Source organism: Aptenodytes forsteri, unplaced genomic scaffold (genome assembly GCF_000699145.1).
Source record: "Aptenodytes forsteri isolate BGI_AS27 unplaced genomic scaffold, ASM69914v1 Scaffold55, whole genome shotgun sequence".
Taxonomy (NCBI): Eukaryota; Metazoa; Chordata; class Aves; order Sphenisciformes; family Spheniscidae; genus Aptenodytes; species Aptenodytes forsteri.
In genome coordinates this window covers 4,119,657-4,141,661 of record NW_008796063.1, presented here as the reverse complement: position 1 = coordinate 4,141,661, position 22,005 = coordinate 4,119,657, and the positions used below count along the sequence as shown (strand labels likewise).

At 36.6% G+C, this 22,005-nt stretch overlaps 2 protein-coding genes across 2 annotated transcripts in view; one reads left to right on the top strand and one right to left on the bottom strand.

Moving 5' to 3' along the window:
* Positions 1-3,565, top strand: part of AIMP2 (aminoacyl tRNA synthetase complex interacting multifunctional protein 2) — a 4,016-nt gene extending 451 nt beyond the window's left edge. Inside the window, exons 2-4 of the mRNA XM_009286360.2 lie at positions 1,544-1,750; positions 2,289-2,520; positions 3,044-3,565. Coding sequence (XP_009284635.1) covers positions 1,544-1,750; positions 2,289-2,520; positions 3,044-3,429 — 825 coding nt within the window. The 3' untranslated portion in view covers positions 3,430-3,565. The remainder of the gene's footprint in view (positions 1-1,543; positions 1,751-2,288; positions 2,521-3,043) is intronic.
* A 243-nt stretch (positions 3,566-3,808) lies between these two features.
* EIF2AK1 (eukaryotic translation initiation factor 2 alpha kinase 1) lies at positions 3,809-21,796 on the bottom strand (the record flags this gene model as incomplete). The annotated part of the gene is made up of 14 exons (XM_009286539.1): positions 3,809-4,016; positions 4,507-4,740; positions 5,124-5,203; positions 5,475-5,595; positions 10,998-11,104; positions 12,692-12,803; positions 13,864-14,227; positions 14,944-14,995; positions 16,892-16,991; positions 17,398-17,478; positions 18,299-18,398; positions 18,854-18,885; positions 19,634-19,770; positions 21,613-21,796. Coding segments are annotated over 14 exons (1,827 nt in total), but the record flags the coding sequence as incomplete, so codon positions are not given.
* Between the last annotated feature and the right edge of the window lie 209 nt (positions 21,797-22,005).

The following is a 22,005-nucleotide window of genomic DNA, read 5'->3' as shown; positions in this document are numbered from 1 at the left end:
GCGCTGGTTCCTCCTCGCTTATCGGCGGCTCGTTCGAGGGTTAAATAAGCTCAGCTTTTTCAGGAATTTCCCTGTAATATTTTTAAAGCCTTCGGTAATTCTTTTGTGGGCTCTCGTGTGTGTCTCTTGCTCAGTTTTCACTTTTAAACGGCCGTATTTGAAGTACCCTGCCGAGCTGAGGCCTTGCGAGCCCTTGGGTCGGTGACTGTGTCCCAGCAGGCCTTGTCCCTTCCTGGTGCATCATCGCTCTGTTGGCTCAGGTCTACTTTCTTTTATGCTGTTGAGACCGAGGGTGTGTAGCTGGCTGGTTCCTATTTCTAGTCTCAGTTACTTCTTTCTTAAATAAGGCAAAAATACAAAATATTATGTTACATTAATCTAGTTGACTTCAGCCTCTCTCCAGTGTCAGGAGTGCTTTGAATTCTTCCGGGCTGCTTGTGGCCGGTTTATCTTGATGCCATCACATCTTTTCAGCGAGTACTTGCTATGCCCTCACCTAGGGTGCTGGTGGAGATACTGAGTAGGAGTAGACTTGGGGCACGACTTCACAGGAATGCTTACTAAGATGCCCTCCCGTTGCAACAGCTAAGTATTAACTACCAGTCTCCGAGAGTGGTTTTTATTTCACGGAATTGTGTACTAGCCAAATAATGGTCACTTAAGAGGTGTTTCCGTGTCTTGTCTTTGAGAACACCGTGTAAGCGGGTGTCGATTTCACTTGCGCACCTTGCTTGTTATCTCTATCCATTAGACTGAAAGAAGGAAGTTTGGTTGACAGGTTGGGTTTCGTTAATCCTTATTCAGGATGCTTAGAAATGGATTATCTATATAAAGATTTTTCTTTAACATTATTGTAAGTTTGTAGACTTAAAACCTCCCACAGGAATATATTTTTCATCTTTTGAAAGCGGTAGCATTGTAAGATAAGAGACTTGTAAGATAACTGATATGACAAAAAGATGCATTGGGATTAACACGTAACAAAGCCTATGGTCTTTTTTTCTCTATAGTTTATATTCTCCGAAACAAAGAATGACTACAAAGAGTGATTTCATATGATATACAACCCATCTAAAGCTGCAGGTTTTTTTACTTTTATTAACTACCTGAATTGTCAAAAAGTTTCCTTATTTGGCAGCCTCAACACAAACTCTATCAGTCTGCTCTTCTGGGATGAAGGGAATCCTGACAAGCTGACTTTGGTGTTCCAGGTTTTAATTCAACACTTCACTGCCAACTTTTAAGTTTCTGTGATTGTGGTCTGATTTTCACTATGTTATGGACTTTGCTGTAGCTAGTGGTTTAAAAAAATATGTTAAAGAGGAAGATTTCAGAGATTTGATTAAATAACCCATCTCTCACCACATTCATACAGACAAAAGAAAAGAGACGACTAATAGACATAAGACCATGACATTCCATGACGTTCCGGTTATTTGAATGTGTTTAAAGTCTTTCAAAACTTACTGTCACATGAGCTGTGGATATTTTGACACTGAGGTGAGTGACCATTTATGTGACCTTGTTTCTTCCTCTCCTATAGGAAGAGGTTGACCCGTCACTTCAAGCACTTGAATCCCGCCAGGAAGAGATTCTAAAACGCTTGTATGAACTGAAGAGTGCTGTCGATGGTCTCTCAAAGATGATACAAACCCCAGATGCTGACTTTGATGTAACTAATATCATTCAAACTGATGAATGTTCTCCTTTGGCAGCAAATGGAGCAGATTTAGATTTGATGCTTGGAAAGGTAAGTTTAGTTGAGCATATATATATTGATAGATACTTTCTTTGCTCTCATATTTTCAGGGTTGGAAGGGTGGCATTAAAACCTGGGACACTCAGAACCCAATATACAAGTCTTATATTCTTACAAAAAGCTTAAAACTACCATTTCATTTTGGGCATCCAGATTATAGATACAAACATTTATAAATACTAAATCCTAGATATTCTCATTTTGATGTAAGTCCAAGCTAGAATGGTTAATTCTGAAATTATGACCGTTGGTTTCTTGTTTGTTACTACTGGAAATTTTAACTTTGGCTTCAGATTGGACTAGAATTTACCTCAGTCATGTTCTTGAGTTGTATTATTATTGAGGAAGGAAGATATTTAAATGTTTAAACAAGTTTTAAATGTCCAAACTTAAATTATTTGAATTTCATTAGAATTTCAGATATACACGTGCATGGCTATTTACATTTTGGTGTCAAATGAAAACTCCACTACCTCAAAGTCTGATCTGGGATGTGTCTTACCTGCTGAATTTCTTACTTTCCATTCAGGATTATGGTGCCCTGAAAGATATCGTAATCAATGCAAATCCTTCTCTGCCTCCGCTGTCATTATTAGTACTACACAGTCTGCTTTGTGAACGCTATAAAGTATTATCAGCTGTTCACACGCATTCATCGGTGAAAAGTGTGCCAGAAAACCTCTTGAAATGCTTTGGAGAGCAGACTAAGAAGCAACCACGTCATGAATATCAGCTGGGCTTTACTCTTATTTGGAAGGATGGTAAGAATGAAGTTATCTTGTAGATCAATATTTTACAATAGGTGAGAAAATGAAACTTGTGCTATAAAACCTTGACAACAGATGCTTTGGTGTCTTTGTGCTGACACACAACAGATAGGTGCTGCAGGTGACATTTTTGCTCTCTTTTTGTAGCTGTGAACAATGATGGGGACAGAGGAGGAAGATTCTTGTTTCTGGTTACTGCTATTAAAATACACGTGGCATTTACATGGTTGGTTGTACCCACAGGATTTTTTTATAGAAGTGTTTTTCAGTTTCTACAAATAAGTTAGCTAGAATAGGAATTAGGTGGGAGATTGGGCTGAAGCTTGCAAAAAGTTCTCTCTTTATCCCAGGTTCCTGCCTTAGTCTAAGTATTTAGACTAAGAAAACTGAAAATTGTTCATTAGGTTAATGATGTTAATAGTGTTGCTGGCATCACAAATAAAATACATTGTAGAATTACCATTACATTTAACTTCTCTACCATGTGGTATTAACTTTTTTTCTTTTCTTATTTCAGTTCCAAAACCCCAGATGAAGTTTAGCATTCAAACAATGTGCCCTATTGAAGGAGAGGGGAACATTGCTAGATTTCTCTTTTCCCTGTTTGGCCAGAAGTACAATGCAGTTACTTCAACTCTGATTGACAGCTGGGTTGATACAGCCATCTTCCAGCTAAAAGAAGGCAGCAGTAAGGAAAAAGGAGCAGTCTTGCGCTCTATGAATGCTGCCCTGGGCAAGACATCGTGGTTGGTGGGAAATGAACTCACCGTAGCAGACATTGTTGCGTGGTGTGCGCTTCAGCAGACAGGTAGTGCAAATGCTGCCCCAGCCAATGTGCAAAAATGGATGAAGGCGTGTGAGAACTTGGCACCTTTCAGCTCTGTTATGAAGCTACTGAAGTAAGCTTGTACTCTTCGTAATAGTGTAATTTTAATCTTATTCCACCTCATGCCTGCTGTAGTGGTTTGAGTCCTTTCTGAGATGTATTCAAGCACTACAGTTGGACAGAATTCTAAAATCAATAAAAACATTACAGCTACCTTTTGAGTGTGACCTTCCTTTTTTGTAACTGATGCATAACATGCATGCTTAATGATTATAAGGTATCTAAAGTAGTCCTATGTAAATACAAGCTGCACTTTTAATTTTGCCTTATTTTTCCCCTGTAACCCAAATGCTTATTTGCACAAGTTAAATTGTACTGAGGCTAAGTACAACAGGAATTCTTTCTGTTGACTGGAGACTTCTGAACTAAGAAAGATGAATAAAGAACAGAGGAAAATCAAAATGCATTGAAACATTTTTATGTAAAAAAAGGAAACATTTTATATAACTTAGCATACAATAGAGGTTAGATCTTCCTGTACTTAAACAGGAGAACCTAGTCTCATATGTTCATCTTGTTCTTCAGAAAGCAGTCTTACTCTTTCTCTCAGTTTCTTTATTTCTTCCTCTTGCTGTCTCACCTTCTGTTGCAGATTAGAAATAACCTGAAAATGAGAGTCAGTCTACTTCATTTATAGACAGGCAAGGATAAAGCCTTATTAACCTACTTGAATTGTGTTCGCAATCCACTACAGATGCATTCTGCAGCACTGTAGCTGTTCTGCATATTTGATACTGCAACTTAATCCACAAACAAAAGTGTGGCAAGGAAAGGGAAAATGATAAAAAGATTCTGCAGAACTGATGAAAAGCTTCAAAAACTTTTCTGACCTATAAGAATACCTCAAGCTGCATGTAAATGAACTGTCCAGTCTTCATAAAGTTACCTACACTTAATGACCATTTATCTCATTTCATCAGAAACATTAATACAGTGGGCTAAATACTGTAATCAGAATAAAAAGTCTCAATCACACAATCCTCTTAAGTTAAAAACAAAACAAAAAACACCTATAATACAGGCAGGGAAACAAAGGGCATTTTCTTTTTATATTTCTTTATCCTGTAAAGGTTGAGGTTATTGGCATAACTTACATGTTCTGTGGTATGAAATAGTTCGCTGTCACGAAGCTGAGCAGCCGTTGGTCTTTCTGTAGATCTCTGACTGGTGAGGAGTTTAACGTACTTGGCTTGAATAGGCCATTTTTTGTAGAAAGTATGAGGAATTTGGCCATTCCTTAAATGTGCAAGAACTTCTGTTCTTTCCATTTCTGTTCCAAACGGTTGGAAGAGTTCTAGCAGGGTAACACCCATGCTGTACATGTCTGACTGGTAATGGGGTGAAGAAAAAGTTCTGGGATAACAGCTATTTTTAATTACTTACTAGATTTCTTCTTCTCATTAAAAATTCACGATACAAAAAAGTTTCACAACAATGAAGTTTCATGATGATATGAAAAGTATCATGACACTACTAAAGGAACACAAATTCAAATCTATACAGATTCCTCAAGATCTTAGAAACACAAGTAATTTTTGCATTAGTATCAAACTAGAAGGCAAAGTTGAAATCCATGTTTCAACAAAAACATTAGGAGTAAGGGAGGAATATTTATGTATTTACCAAATATTATGTATTTACCTACTGAAAGGCTTGTTTTATTCCCATTATCTACCATCATGTGTTAATAGAAAAAAAAAATACTCCCTACCTTGAAATCATAGTGAGATCCCTGCAATTGTTCTGGTGAGGCATAGAGGCAAGTCCCGACGCCTGAAGTATGCGTCAGTCCTTTAAAAAGGCAATTTAGACTTACTCAGCTAGTGTTACATTCATAGAATCATAGAATCATTAAGGTTGGAAAAGACCTCTAAGATCATCGAGTCCAACCATCAACCCAACACCACCATGCCCACTAAACCATGTCCCTACGTGCTGCATCTAAATGTCTTTTAAATACTTCCAGGGATGGTGACTCAACCAACATTGTTACCATTTTACTTAAGAATTTAGTATTTTATGGTTTTAGTAACATAGAAACCCCACAGCTTTTTTCTCTTACCGTTTATCTTTTCTGTCTTAAACCACTGGTCTGCATCATCCCAAAGAAGGTCTTTGCAGGCTAATCCAAAGTCTCCTATTTTTACATGACGATCTGACCCATATAGAAAGATATTTCTGGGCTACAAAACAAGACAGTATAAAATCTAAAATATATCTATATGAAGAATAAAAAAATTTCAGCTGTTTCAAAGTCTGTAAAATCCAGTGTTTCACAGGTATAATAATTATTTAACACTTTCATCAGTGAGAGAGAAAAAAAACCAGTCATCGCTGATACCAAATTATTTGTTAGCAACACCATTTGGGCAGAAAGACCACATATGAAAGATCTAGAAAAAAGGAAGAAAAGCAAAACAGGAAAAACAAAGGTTTAGTGGAAAGATTAAGTACTTTTTTTTTTCCCCAGCAGAAAATGGGAAGTTTGCAGAACAGTAATGTTAACAGGAACAGGCAAGACTGGACGGCAAATTAGACCAACTGATGTAGCAGGAAGGAGGACTAAATATCATCTTTGGGCTAGACATAATGTAAAACAAAATACACTTTTCTGTATGATAAGCACAGCTGCAACATGCTACTTGGTTCTGGGAAGTTGCTATGAAAAAACCCAAAGTGATAAGAGACTTGAGTAGAGAGCACTGACTGGAAAAACTGAAATAGTTTTATCCGTGTATTTTGGCTTTAGGACCACTAAGGAGGAGAAATGTTAGCATTATGTATCTAGAAAAAAGAGACATACTTGCCAGAAAAAAGAAAACGTAATACTAAATTACTGGTTTTACTTAGTCTGTATCACAAGGTTTCTGAGCTTAGGTATGTTTGGATGAGAAGTGAAAGCAATATTGCTTAGTACAGGTTTTTTTTCTACTAAATAGGAATTAGCACTAGGAAGAAAGAAAAGGCAACTTAAGCCTTTTTTTTCTTTCTTAAAATTTTGCTGGTTTTATAGTACTTTAAAAATGTTACTTCAAAGCTATTCTAGAGCCAGACATCCTGCAACATCTCAAAGAACGACACTGTTCAAGTGTGAGATTCCAAATCCTCTATTTCTGATTATGGATTTTCATTACAAAAATGACAACTCCCTTGTCTATGAGTAACATAATCAAAGGAGCCAACAGGCCTGCCATTGTGTTTTCGTGTGGGCAGAAGAAATAAAATTCACCCATGAAGGAGCTATATGAAGTAATAATGGAAGATGACAGTAGCACTGTTAAATCTTTACTGGCTGATCATCCTGTCAGTGAAACAGCGGGTGCTTGGAAGGACCCTTACACCTCATAGACCTGCTCTCCAATCACTTGATTGAGATTATAATTTGTGACTAAAAATACTTCTAGATTAAGAAATGTTACATTTCCTAAAAAATGAACAAAAGAGGGAAGGTCCCCACATAGATAACTAGTTTAAAGACATAAAAGAAAGCATGGGGATAAATGGCCAGCTTTCACAGTGAAGGGTATCATCAACTGATTCTTGTATGAATCTGCTGAGAACTATGCTCAACAACGTATTTGTAAATGGTTAGAAAAGGGAGGGTGAATGGTGAGATGACAAAGTTTGCTGGCAGTACTACATTATTCAGAGAAATAAAGATGAGGTCTGAATGCAAAGACCTGTGGAAGGATCTTGCAGGAAGTATAATGACAAAAGGAATTCAGGGCAAATAAACAAGAAAATGTAAATGAAGGGAAAAACAACCCCATTTTTAACTATGTAACAACTGTCTGTGAGTTGACTGTTATGGGTTAAGCATGGTAACAGGCAGCTCTAAAAATGACAATTTAATGCTCAATAGCAGTCCATAAACCAAACTGTACGTTACCAGTTATTGGGAGTGAGAGGGAGATAAAGAAAAAAACATTGTGATACCATATGAATTAATACACTGCCATCTTCAATACTGTCTGCAGTTCTGAGTCTCCTATCTAAAAAAGCACGTAAGAGAACTGGAAAATTGTGCATAAATGGGAGGCATGAATGCTGAAAATTCAGAATGGCTTCTATTCAAGGAATCACTAAATTTAGAACACAAGACAAAGTGTTAAGTTAAAAACAGATCTATTAAATCACACATGGAATGGAAAAAGTGAGTAGGAAACACTATTCAGTATTTCTTCCAATAAATGAAATAGGTGATATCAAATTAAATTATTGGTGGCAACTCAAAACCAGGGACATTCATCCACACTCACAGCACAGTTAAACTCCGGAGACATTGCTGCAGGACGGCTAATTAACACTCGTGTGAGTTTAAAAAAGACAAATTCTAGAAATATCCATAAATGGCTATTAAGTAAGATGCTACGTGTAGTTCAAGCAATCATAAATTTGTTTCCCCCAAACAATAGCATACCTGACTTAATACAACATATGGCGGAATCCTATCTATTGATAATTTTGAATGTAAATTTTGGTTTACTCAATATAAACAGAAACCATAACCAGAAGTAATATCTGTTGACTCAGACACACAACACAATCATTGTTGAATATACTTCTTACACTGCAAACAGCCCTGCAGAGAAGGACTTGGGGGTACTGATGGATGAAAAATTAGATATGAGCTGGCAATGTGTGCTTGCAGCCCAGAAGGCCAATCGTATCCCGGGCTGCATCAAAAGAAGGGTGGCCAGTGGGTCGAGGGAAGAGATTCTCCCCCTCTACTCTGCTCTGGTGAGACCCCACCTGGAGCACTGCATCCAGCCCTGGGGTCCCCAGCACAAGACAGACATGGACCTAGAGCAGGTCCAGAGGAGGGCCACAAAAATTATCTGAGGGCTGGAACACCCCTCCTATGAAGAAAGGCTGAAAGAGTTTGGGTTGTTCAGCCTGGAAAACAGAAGGCTCCAGGGAGACCTTACTGTGGCCTTTCAATATACAATAAGAGCTTATAAAAAAAGACAGACATTTTTTACCAGGGCTGGTAGTGACAGGACAAGGGGCAACAGTTTTGAATTGAAAGAGGGTAGATTTACGTTGAATATAAGGAGGAAGTTCTTCACTGTGAGGGTGGTGAGACACTGGAACACGTTGCCCAGAGAAGTTGTGGATGCCCCATCACTGGAAGTGTTCAAGGTCAGGCTGGACGGGGCTTTGAGCAACCTGATCTAGTGAAAGATGTCCCTGCCCATGGCAGGGGGGTTGGACTAGATGATCTTTAAAGGTCCCTTCCAACCCAAACCATTCTATGATTTTATAATCTAGAGGCCCAAGCACTGCCAGATTATGTTTGTATGTACAGATGAGATGGAACTTCTGCCTGCTTACACTTCTTCTGTGACCTTCACTGGCCTGAAGCTGAACTATGATGACTCATTTCTCATGCTATAAAACTAGGAAATACAGGAACTGTAGGCATAACACCATCTTACGCATTCCTGCTGGGCACAAAGAAGCTGTGGTTAACAAATACAAGTTAATGACCAAGCTTCTGTTAGGTCATGGCAACTCATAAAATTTGTTCTGACAACTGAAGTTTCGGGACCTGTTACTATGTTATGCCCTACCAGTCCAGAAGTTTTAGTCTAAGTAATTTTATCTTAATAAAAAGAAATCAACTTAAAGCAATGTTTTATGTTACAGAAATAACAAGAGGCTACACAGCACTTCAACTTCTCCTACTAAATTTGCCTAGTACTCACAGCTGGGACATCCATTTCAGACAAATTTCAGAGAAATTAACCAACTTCACAGCATAATACAGAAAAACGTCTCTGTATCTTGCAAAATGTAAAACATAGATAAATCCTGAAATGAGTAATTACAAATATGACTGTCTTCTATGTTTAGGCCAACAGTCTGATGATGCTTTTCCACCTATATCCATTCTTTTTGAGTATTAACTTAGGACACTGACAAGTCTGGCTGGACACCTCTTCACGTAGCTGCAGGGTCACTAAACACAGAGGTAGCAGCAACTTTAATTGCCTCTAGGGCAAACATTAACTTTGCCAGTCCAACTTGTGGAAGAACTGCCCTTCACATTGCAGCGTGCACAGCATCATCCAAAGCAAGCAGAATTTTAGGTTACAACACAGATTGCATCCGTTTACGATTAGGTAATGGAGCCAACGTAAATACCCAAGATCATGAAGGACGAACCACTATTCATAAGGCCTGCTCAGGCAGCAGAAAGGAAATAGTTGATCTTCTGTTAGAGTATAAAGCAGACATGAACAGTTTAACAAGAGATGGGCAATCTCCACTCTTCATTTCTTCAGCGCAGCTCGAATTTAAAAGATACAGCACTGTTGAACAAGTTGCTAGGCTTCTCATATCCACTGAAGTTAAGAGATAATCAAGGACACCTACCCACTTGGACTTCTGTTCTCAGAATTTCAAATGCTGAAAGACTTTCTTATAATATTATCACAGAAATTATTGTCTCTGCAAGATATCTGCAAAATCACTATTATTAGAATATATGGTGGAAACAATGAGCACTGGCTCAAAAACAGGCTCCCAGTAACTGTATGAAATTCTTTATACAACTACCAGGACCTCGGACAATAAGGCCATGATGATGCTAAACAGGAAAGCAAACTGAAAAACTGTTGACCCTGAAACAGTCAGCAGCAAAATTAAAATTAATCCAGAACAAAGATTGTGTGTTTTCCAGTAGTTCCAAGTTTCCACATGTGGAGTTTTAATAATCAAGATGATTTTTATATTCATTTCCTCATATAGCTACCGTATCAGATGCAGAGAACCTCTGTAGGAAGCAAAGTAGGAAAATACACATTCATTTCCTTGCTATTTGATTCTATCAGTTTAAGGGAGGGGGGAGCAAGATATATCTACCTATGCTTCACATGTAAGCCAGCCAGTAAGTCAAAACTACTTATGATTACAGTTCCAAAAAACATTCACAGGAACATATAAAGGGCATCCTATTATTTTTTTAAGTCTACTCTTCATTACTTTTAATAGGAATGAAACCAAAACTTTTCATTCAGTCACTAATGTCACCTACAATTTCAGACCCTTACAGGAAATAGCAACCATTTTGAAAGACAGCAATTATTTGCAACTGAGGGATTTTTTTTTTTTTAAACCAAGTACCTATAACTTGAACATATTTTCAAAAGCTAGCTGATATGCTGTTAGCAAACTGAGGCGTAGTCAAGGAGCTTTGCTTATTTTTATAATTATGAGGGAGATTTTTTTTTTTTAGGTAATTAGGTAATTTAGGTCCTACCCTGGTTAAGGAAAGACCAAGACAAAACAAAACCAATCTGACCATCCCTGTTTAGGACAAGAAAATGGCTTCACAAAGGAGAAGACATTTCCAGAGCTTAATCATAATTCACTTGTAAGTCAATGTAATTGAGTACTATGCTTATAGTAAAGAAAGTATGGTAATGGTATAGAGGAGACAATGTACTTTTTCATACACAACATAGCTAAATTCTTAAGAGCCCAAGTCATCTCAAATTTAACTATGAAGTTGCTTTCATTCTCCTGTAATGTAAGTTATCTTTGTTTTCTTTAACCTCAAGCAATAATTCAATGAACTTACTTTAATGTCTCGATGCATCACTCCCATGCTGTGGATATAGCAAACTCCTTCTAATAACTCTCGAAAAATTTTCATTGTCCAGCGGACATCCACAAGATGGTATGGACCTTAAAATAATTTAAAATCTAAATTATTTCAGCTAATTTTACTGAATTATTTAAGTTTATAGTGGTATGTCTTGTTAAATTGTTTATTTATGATGTGGAAGAAATAGTTAACAGAATGATCATAGTTCAAAAATAGAATTTCCCATGCTTCTCCTAAGATAGTATTTTTGAAACAGCAAAAAGGAAAGTTCAGGGGACATGAACATATATCTGCTTGAAAAGATTCCTCCAAACACGATCAGATAGTTATTTGATTATGAATTTAACAAACTCTACTTCCATGTAAGTGCTGAATTAGAATGAAAAATACAGTTGCAGATAAAATCATACTAATTTACATAACAACATGTTTTCTGTAGTGATTTGCACCCTTCCTTTTTGGATCCTAATCCTTCTGCTGTTGTGCTATCCTCTGAAATTCCCAAATCTCCTCTGGCTATAGCTGTCCTAAATAAACTTACCATCTCATTGTTTTTACCATTTCCCACATTATTATTTTATTAAACTATATTGTCTTCCTACTCTAATGACCCAGATCTAACGTGTCTGTTGCCACTTTGAACACTCACCATTTACTCCTACTTGGGCTTCTGTTTCTTAATGTCTAACCTATGATAGCATTAACCTTTCCTCTCCTGACACCTGTGAAAAGGGCGTTTTGCAAGGTCAAATGCCCTAGTAATTCTGTCATTCCCTGACCAGGAATGTTATCTTTGAGCTTATGAAAGCTAAAAAGACTATGATTACAGGAGAGATTAGTGGAAGTCAGCTGATAGTTAGCTGGTAAACCTTACTCCGTGACTGAAGAGAACAACAGATTTATCTTAATAGTGATTAAAACTAAGATTAAACATTAATCATACAGTTTATGTCTTACCATCTGTTAAGCGTATGCTTTTTTTATACAACCATCCCAGAGAAATGAACTTGTCTCTAATGCTTTAAGAGCATTAGATTTGTTCTTCCAAATGTCAACAATTCTTGAAGACAGCTTGGGATCAGGGTGTGAGAACTCCTCTGGCCACTCAAGCAAAGTAAATGTTAGATTCTTTAGACCAATGACAAATTAGCCTGCATAGGAGTTTTTATTCTTACGAACAAACTTAAAAGCTTTTAAGTATGTTGTAACCTGTCTGGAACAAAAGATGTATTTATATTTTTCCACAGCAGATAAATTAGCCTGTTAAGAGCAGTGTTTTGTAGCAGCAAGACTACTACCAAAGCAAAATTTCAATTATTTAAACAGCTTACTGAGAAAAAGCAGATCCTGTCAATAAAAAACTCTACTCCAAGTAGTATTGCCCAGGCACAGATCTCTCCAGGTAACAACTATGCCTCAGGCATACATTCATTCTTTTTTGAAGAGCTGTCTAAAACTCATGAACGTAAATCTCTTTTACCAACATCTATCATACAAAGTTTCAATACTAGCCACTATTGCATTAAGTGAATAAAGAATCTAATGAAGAAGATCCATGAGCTGCTGAAGTAAAACATAAAATCAGGCAAGTGGACTTCCAATTAGGAAAAAAGGAATATTTGCTTTATAATGAATAAGAAAATTTTTAAGACAGCAATGAATCTTACGGGAAGTTTCCTCTGTTCTCTTGTTGCATCTTTTATTACGGTCAACAATCCAATCCCACAAGGATATTTCACACAGTTGCATTTGTATATGAAGCATCAAACGATACTCCACCTAACAGAAAAATAATGGTCCATGATTTTGCCACTATAATATGAACAGCATTTCCTTAGTTATGTTCTTTACAGCTGATAAAAACAAAATTTGTTTTTTAAACTAAAAAAACCCAGTTAGATACCAAAATGACATCAAATACAATATTACTTATCTACTGCATTCAAGAAGCAGATGCAACGATGCTATCTAGTTTTGGGGTTTTTTTTGCTTGTTCCTCAAATTTTAACAATTGTTATATGACAAAAGCTAACAAAACAGCCAGCTACATACCTTAATATTCAAATTAGTATTTAAAAGCTTCTAGACCTACTGAACAGAGGTTCATTCTGGCTTAAGAAAATAGTGTAAATTAATATAAAATAGCAAAAAAAGTCAACCTCTTGATACAGAATTTTATGATTTATTCACATGAATATGTAACGTCATACTCAAGTTTCTGATAACGTACCAGTTCATTTGATAACCTGGACAACTCAAGCAAACACCTTTAAAAATCTTGGACTTCTTGCAAGAGGGAACTCCAAATGATAGCAAAAGCTTGAAGCATTCCAGAGCTGGCTGTGTTATACAGAACATTTCAGTGGTATGAATACCAACGAAGTTTTAGAAGCATAGGCAGAGTGGTGATTCCCTGCCCAAATCTGCTTCTCTGTTTTTCACGTGTAATCCTACACTGTATAGGCACCACATTACATACCTAGACACTTTCATCAATAGTATCTGAATTAGCCATCATTACTGAACACTGAAGATTTTCAAGTGATGGGGTTTTTTTATGCAGGAGTAGTACTTTTTATTCATTTAGGTACTTTGGAAGGACCCAAGATGACTAACACAGGGAAACTTTCTTGTATGCTGAGTTTTGCCACCTCCTCTGGTCAGCTTCCTTGTAATGGTGTTACCCACTTAAGTAAAAATTGACTGTATTTTTGGCTCTAATTGCAATAATTTCATTTTTTTAAATTTATCATTATAAATCATTCCTCTGTCTACCAAACTCTACAAACATCATTAAATTAGACAGCAGTTAAGTATATTTAAAGAGAATCGTATTTACCTCAAACTCTCCACAGAGAGCTACATCATTCTTGGAGCATTCTTCAGTGCAGGACTTACTTGATCCGTCTTGATCCAGACTAGAATGAGGTCCCCGTGCTGAATGATTTTTCACATCAGTTGATCTACTGCTAACACTACTTACAGAGTCTTCTTGTAATTCTATGGATAATTCACATTTATTTGGTTTCATACACTCTTTACTATTGCTGTTTGTAAAATCATTCCTTATATCCATATTCTGCACTAATTCACTATGCAGATTTCTAAGACTGGTACTGTCACAGGACTTCTTTTCTTGTGAAGGAAGGTCAGCAAAGATAATTGAACTACCACTTTCCACACTCTGAATGTGACAGTGATCACTGAAAATAATAAAGTAAGGGAGAGAAATCAAAATATGTACACAGTTTTATACCATCTATTTGTAATACACCATTCTGAAAACTTTTTTTTTTTTGCAATTGCAAACTGCATTCCAGAGTAAGAGTTCAGCTGCTTCCCCATATAAAACTTTAGGATTACATAGTTGGCAGTGTAGGCTCCAGCCTTTTTAATACCTTCCCCCAGCAGGGATTCCCGATAGCTGACCCAGACAGCTCATAGATACATATAGTACTAGGTCACAGCATTCACTGTACAGAAGTATGATGCATCTCCATTCCTTTAAACTTAGGAAGTTACACTGTATTTCTCACAGGGCTCCATCTCCTTATTGAAAGGGCTAATCAACACTTCTGAGAAACAGAAGGCCCCATCACTCTAATAAGACTCCACAGTACTAATCAGTGTTGCTGATTCGCACAGAACTTTTGAAGTAAACTTGAAGCCCGGTACTACATCCAGGCACTCAGAAACTGAGAGATCCAAAGAAGGCAGAAGTATCCAGTAATATTCTTCAGCTTACGCAGCCAGAAGAGAAACAATGACAAGGATAATTAAGACTTTTTTTGGTCATAATTTGGGAGCAAAAAGTACTTGTGCAATATACACTGAATTCTGTACTCTTTTAACGTTACTTTTAAAAAAAGCCTTATGTTAAAGCCAAATAAATGTTATCATTGAGATTTGTAATACTTACTTGCCACTCTCTTGCTCCAAAGATAATGGCTGAAACTTCATTATTGTCTTATCTATTGGATGAAAAGATAAATATGGTATTTTACAAAACAAAGCATGCATATATTTGCTATAAATTAACATTTAAGCTAAAGCATCTTACTGAATTTAACTTCATTATCTGTAGATATCTTTTTCTCTATTTATGCTGCTGCAAAAGGTGTTTCTTAGTCTACTAAGAAGCACCACTAATGTGTTTTTCATTTTTCTTTAACTGAAAAGAAAATACACGTTGTACGAGGTCACTGAAAGGGTTGTACTGGGCGCTCTTACATGTTTCACCTAGATTTCACCTTTAAGAAGTTAGCCTGTTCAAAATTAGGGCTTATAATGTATATGATAATATACAGTTAAAGAAGCAACTCCACAAGGTACCATCCTTTGCATCACCCTGCTGCTGTTTCGAAGACACCTGATATTTTGGAAATAATTTTCATTAAAATTGTATATTTATGTGAAAAAGCAGTTTGTTTTAGCACACAGAGGCAAATACGAAACACCAATATTGTAAGCCAAGGAAAACCATTTACCACAGGACCTACCTACAGATCTAGTTATGTACTTACATTATCACCATTAAATATTTGTGAAGTACTCCTAGCACTAAAAAGTTGCATCCTTCGAGACTCTCAGTATCATTGGTTAAAAAGTCTTGCCTGTTTTTCTATACTATCAACTTCCTATGCATTTTCTTTTGTGCTTATAGCTGAGTGGGCATCAAGTCACTGACTTGGAAAGCAATAAAGTCATACAGAGCATAAGCAAACCTCCCACTAAGAGAGGATCAAAAGATTTAACTGCTAAAGGCATTCCGGAAAAGGACAAGAAAGAAAGGGACCAACGGATTAGGGTTACAAAGGGACCAAAGTGTGGGAAGAGCAGAGAACAGAGAATCTGAAGAGGAAAAAAAAGGGGGCAGGGAAGAAGGTGCAAAATTAATATAAAAGTAGATAAATTCTCAACAGTTACAGACAGTAGCTGATATCCAAAAAAACAGATTGCTCCGTCACTGCTGAACTATGAAACGCAATTCGTGAAATTTAAAAACTCTCCTGTAGAGAGCCAAAGTGTGGGAAGAGCAGAGAACAGAGAATCTGAAGAGGAAAAAAAAGGGGGCAGGGAAGAAGGTGCAAAATTAATATAAAAGTAGATAAATTCTCAACAGTTACAGACAGTAGCTGATATCCAAAAAAACAGATTGCTCCGTCACTGCTGAACTATGAAACGCAATTCGTGAAATTTAAAAACTCTCCTGTAGAGAGCGATAAGAGGGATTTTTTTTTTTTTTTTGCCATTAAAGTATTTATTTCCGCTCTTTCAGGAAATTTAAAACCTCTCCTGTAGAAAGCAAGAAAAGAGGGATTTTTTTTTTTTTTTTGCCATTAAAGTATTTATTTCCAGGCTCTTTCAGTTATTCTAAACTCTTTTCCAGATAGGAAGAGAAGCATAGTGGGAAATTTATCCTAGTTTTGCTACAACTCTGAGATTTCAAAACATGGCAGCAAATTTGTGGGTTTTTTTTCTCCTGTACGTAACTTTTCTCCCAATATCTGAAGTGGCTCATCTCCGGTATTCATTCTTCTCCTTGTCAACTCACTACTTTTTGTATTAAAAAGTTTTCACTGTGTTCCACTGAACTTCACACAACTTCAAAATCCTCCTCATCTATTACCAGAAGTGAAGCTAATACTTCCACGGTTCCAAATTCATCATATCTGTAAGTTATTAGGCACGAGATTGAAGTGCACAGAAGGACGTGAAAACCTGGTGGTCACCTGTAATTTGCTTTTTTTCGGTTGTTTTAAAAAGGGAAAAAACAGTTATTTTATCAGAGAAGCAATACTTTCCTGCAAATAATAGTACAGAGGTTATAAGCAGAATGCAAGCATTACACAGTATGCTGTACTTTCCTTTTGGGCGTACTGTTTGAACTTGTTCCATCCAAGCAGTGTGATAGCCTACAATATTAGGATGCTGCAGCCCAGCCAGCACTTTAACTTCTCGTAGCACCTGAAAAGACCAAAAAGAAACAGTATGAGTGTCCTTTATTCTAAGTGCTTAGTAAACCCAAAAGGTAACAAAAAAATAACAGTTTCTGACAGAGAAAGAACATATAAAATTAATGCAGTAATGGAGAAAATTTGGAAGCTTTAAAACAAATTACTATTTTCATAGTTGCAGAGATGATCAAATTCAAGTTAATAATATGCTTCTTTTAATGGACTTAAATACCTCTCATTTACTTTTTTCTACTAGGTATTGATAGGGTCAAATCTTTAGAAACTCAGAATGCATAAAAAACATTATTAACATTTTTGATGTTTTGGGAAATATTAACTGCATTACTAAATTAAATCAGAATCAGCTAGAGCAGTCAGGGAGTTAAAATAGAGATGAAACACAGGAAAAAGAATACCTTCATGCAATCTCTTCTGGTAGCCTTCTTAATGTTAATTTTTTTAATAGCATAGAACTGACCATCTAGCTTGTTTCTGACCTGAAAACAATTGCAATAGGACAAAATTAGATGTTAATGTGTTTAGATTAATGAATTATTAAACCCTTCAGAATCAACCGTTTTCTAAAAATTAATTTCTGCACTCCTTTCAGATAACCTCTCACCCGAATCAGAGAATGAATCTGGGATTAGGCCCCAGCTGTCTAAGATAAGGATACTCTACTTTTGACTTCTTTCAGGACTGCAAACATCTAATCCAATCTTTGTAAAATACATAGCTTTACAGCTATCTTTCCATCAATAAAATATGCTGATAGGTCCTGATAACTGCTTAAACAGGTTCTTAGTAAATCTGAGATGTAAATATGTCATTTACATATGGCACATGCCACGTGGGGAACCTTAGGCTGGCCATACGCTACAAGTATTTAATACAATTCAACATTGGGTTGGACAGTTTACATTCATATTAAGGCTGCTTTTTTTCAAGCAGCCACAACTGGAACATTGGGGTGTGCAGACTAATCAGTTCCTGTGCCTGTTTTAAGTCAATACATCACAACACTTCACATGAGAAATAAGGAGTTTTCATTCACTTTAAAAGGGTCAAAGTAAACAAAGTAAAACATCTGATATATCCTGCTTCCGACAAACAGAAAACACAAACCACAACTGAGCATCTTTTGAAATGAAATGCCAACATCCTTCACATGTACAGGTTTGCACCTGTTCTATTGGAAAAAGAGTATTTTTGTTATTTCCATTAGAAAAATAAACAGAGCAGCCAAAACAGTAGCTCTAAATTTCAAAGAAAAACTAGATATAAACTGATCAGTTACAAATGGAAGGTAAAGAATACCTTGTATACTTTACCGTATCCTCCTTTTCCTAGCCTTGCAACCTCATCAAATTCATTCAAGTATCGTGAAGTCTGTGCTTCAAAGAGAACTTCTTTTTCCCTAATCAAAAAAGTTAGACTGCATTAAACTAAATTACAACTTATAAGTAAGGTATTATGTAGGCTACAGGTGTACACAATCTAGAAATACTATTTACATTACGAAAAGAAGAAGAAAATACTGACATTACCACAGTGAATACTGAGAACCAGCAGACTGCAACAGCATGCACATGTGCTACAAATCCACACTCTGTGTTAACAGAAGTATTAAGATGATTTCTTTAAGTTCGTGCCTGATAAAACTTGTTTTCCTGAATGGTGACACTAACCGTGAGAGTTGTACTGAAGAAGGAATTTTCACCAGATTGTTTTGAGAGTTTGGACAAATTTTCACTTTTTTTTCTGTATTTCAGAGCCAAAATATGAAATGCAGTATTAATTAAATTCAGAGTGGAGCACAGAACTTTAGGGAGGGAGTTAAGTTTAATATTTCTAAATGCTTTGAATACATACCCAACTGCATGAGAATTTCCACTATCAAGTTCCTATGGAACAACAAAACCCAACGTAAGAACATTGCATACAGAGTAACAGGTCTACCATGCCATCGGCACGGACAGCTTAATCAAAATAGAAGCTACAACTATGTTCTTAGAAGAAAATGAGGTTACTGACAGCCATTCACATTCTGCAGAGAGCTTCACCAAATTAAAGTATTATTATCCCACCAGTAATCTGCTAACATCTCTCTGCTGGAGAGATTACTGCCCTTTTAGAGTTCTGCTGGCAAACAGGATAAAATGAGGGCTCTAAAATGTGCTTAAGACAAAATTAACTAGCTTAGTTCAAGCAGCGAGATAAGCAAACTGGTCTGATTCAGCCCGAAGCACATAATACAGTATACAAATTATGCCCTCCACTAATATAAATATGAGGGTGTTAACATAATCAACTGCAACAGTTAAAAGTTGAAAATGGACATCTGTCCGTTGTTGAAAAATGCTGTAACAATACTTAAAACACCTTGCCTGTGTTTATAAAGGTTTTTTTAACTCTTTTTTTATTATTTAATAAGGAACAAAATATTGCTGGCTTCAAAAGCTTTTGTTTGCATCTATGAAACCAGAACATGCCATCCCAAACAGCTAAGGTAGAACGGGAGTACCATTTTGTATAATTATTGAAAAGACCCAATCCAATATTAAAAGAACCCCCAAACAAAAGCTTCTTCGGATGCAATCATGTGTTAATTCCTTAATGCAGAGGTTGCCAAAGAAATTTAACGAAGCTTACCCCATTAAGTATTTGTTGATTAGCTGCTTTCATTAGTTCAGTAATAGCTCTATTATGCTGCAGTCTTACAGTACTAAATTCATCACAGAAGGCAAAAGGAGAGAGCAACCCTGTTTTTGTGAAAGCCTGACGAAGTACTGTACAAAGGAACAGAGAAAGGTCACATTAAGTAAAACCTGCCAATAAGACCATGTAAACAGTTGACTTTTAAATGAGAAACTTTATTTGAAAGATAGTGCATCTGAAAAAATGAACAGCCACTCCTACTCTAATGCCTTTTCCCATACTCTTAGCAATAAAAGCTAATTAAATCCAAACTAGAGCTGCTCTGTGGGAATCCCTTTGCATAATACAGTTATTTGCCATGTCCTTCATGGTCACAACTGCATCTCCTCTTCTTCCTTATCTCAGCAGATGAATTATACAAACATCCACCCATTCACTTACTTGTTACCCTTGGGTTAATTTTGATCAGTGAAAAGAGAAATTCAAAGCATGTTCACAATTATGAGGACATGTTTATAATAAAAAGTGGTAATGTCGAGATTTTCTAATTCACATACAAACTCACATGTTTGTGCACATACTCATAGTAAAGAATGAAGTCACTCCCTTCCATCCACCCCAAATCACCACATCTTTCTCAGTTGAGTGAAACAACGCTGTGGCAGACAAAAACCTAGCAAATACCGGAGATGAGTGCAACTGTGAAGATGCTACAAAAATGTACTTAAAAGTTTTAGGAGTTCCAAGGTCTTAAAACAAACTTGCTTGTAAGAGGGTTTTTTTTAAAGATGTTTCTTTGGTACCAATATTTAAAAAAATCAGCCTATTACTTTATATTTTAAAGGAGATAAAAATCTATTGAAAGTGAACCTGTAAGAAATCAGGAATTTTGCTACACAAGCCTTATGGACACAGTTACACACAGCAGAAAAGTGGGAAAAACCCACCCTTGCCAGCATGAATATACCGGCCAAAACCACAAAACAGATATGATTACTGCAATATGTTTTTCTTTTATTCATCAGGTTTATTCCACTTGGGAAACTGGTTTAAACTATACCAATGGAGGAACGTCATTTTCCACAGAAGTACACTGGGAAGCCAAGCAGCTACATACTTTGGAAGATGCCCAGGTTGGTTTTTTTTGTTACTCTCCCAAAAGGAGGAAATTTGGTTGCGTTTTTTTCCCTGGTATTTTTGGGTTTGACAGAGATAATAGTAAGACCCAGGGCCAGACATCTACATCAGACTTCAAGAATGACAAACGCAACAGTTGTCTGCACTGTTGTTACTGGATGCTATACATGGCTTCCATTTTAAGTACGAGCAATATATTAGATTTTATTTTCTACAATCATGTATAGTAAGGACAAAAACCTTGGAGATTGTTTCTCAAATGCATTAAGTATGTGCCTAAATGAATAAAATACCTAAGATAAGTCACATACCAAAAAGACAGATTTCAAAAGAAACACTTCACGCCTAAAAATGTAAGCTCCCTGAATTACGTCAAAAGACTTTAGGGGAAAATAAAGGACTTACAAAGGTATTTACTCTGGTTTTCACAGACCATAATTTTGAAAGATTTAGTGAAGACTATGCTACAGCTATTTCTTGATAAATATTTTTATTAAATTCCTCTTCTATCTGTGTTTTTAGATGAGATTTAACAGTTAGATAATTTACCCTGCTACCCTTCTCAAGATGCATCTCACATGATTTAGCTGGAACAGAACTGTCTGATCCTTGCATCTACAACAATATTCTGTTACTGTTTTCAAAAAAAGTAAGACAGGTCCTCATTCCCAATTAAGCTGATTAAGCATATTCATCCTCTTCTCAGAATTAATCTTGTCCAACGGGATGAGACCTACAGCTTTGTATTGATATTGCACTGTAATTCTGCATAGAAGAATCGAGTATATATTGCAGTAAGGCAGTTTAAGAGACAGGAAAGAACTACTCTTACTAACTTCGGAACAAACACCTCGAATGAACGGGGTTGTGCGTGTACATGTGGCAGAGATGCTCCAGCAGCGACACAAGCAGCAGTTGGTTTTGGATGGTCGAAGTGAAATTCACAAACTTTTGCGACCCGTTTGCAACTCGCAGCTCTGCCGGCACATCCGATTCTGGAAAAGGACAGTCAGGCGAATTAATTTAGGTCTCAGCATATGCCTATTTACCAAAACATCGAAACCACATACGAACCCACACAGCTTCAACACAACCCTGGCTCACAAAAAGGCACCACAGGAACTGCCGCTGAGCGAGAAGCTTAAGACACTAATTACGGACCTAATTACAATTAATATTTATAAATGCATATAAAAAGCAGCTAACCGGAGAGGACGAGGCTCTCCCCG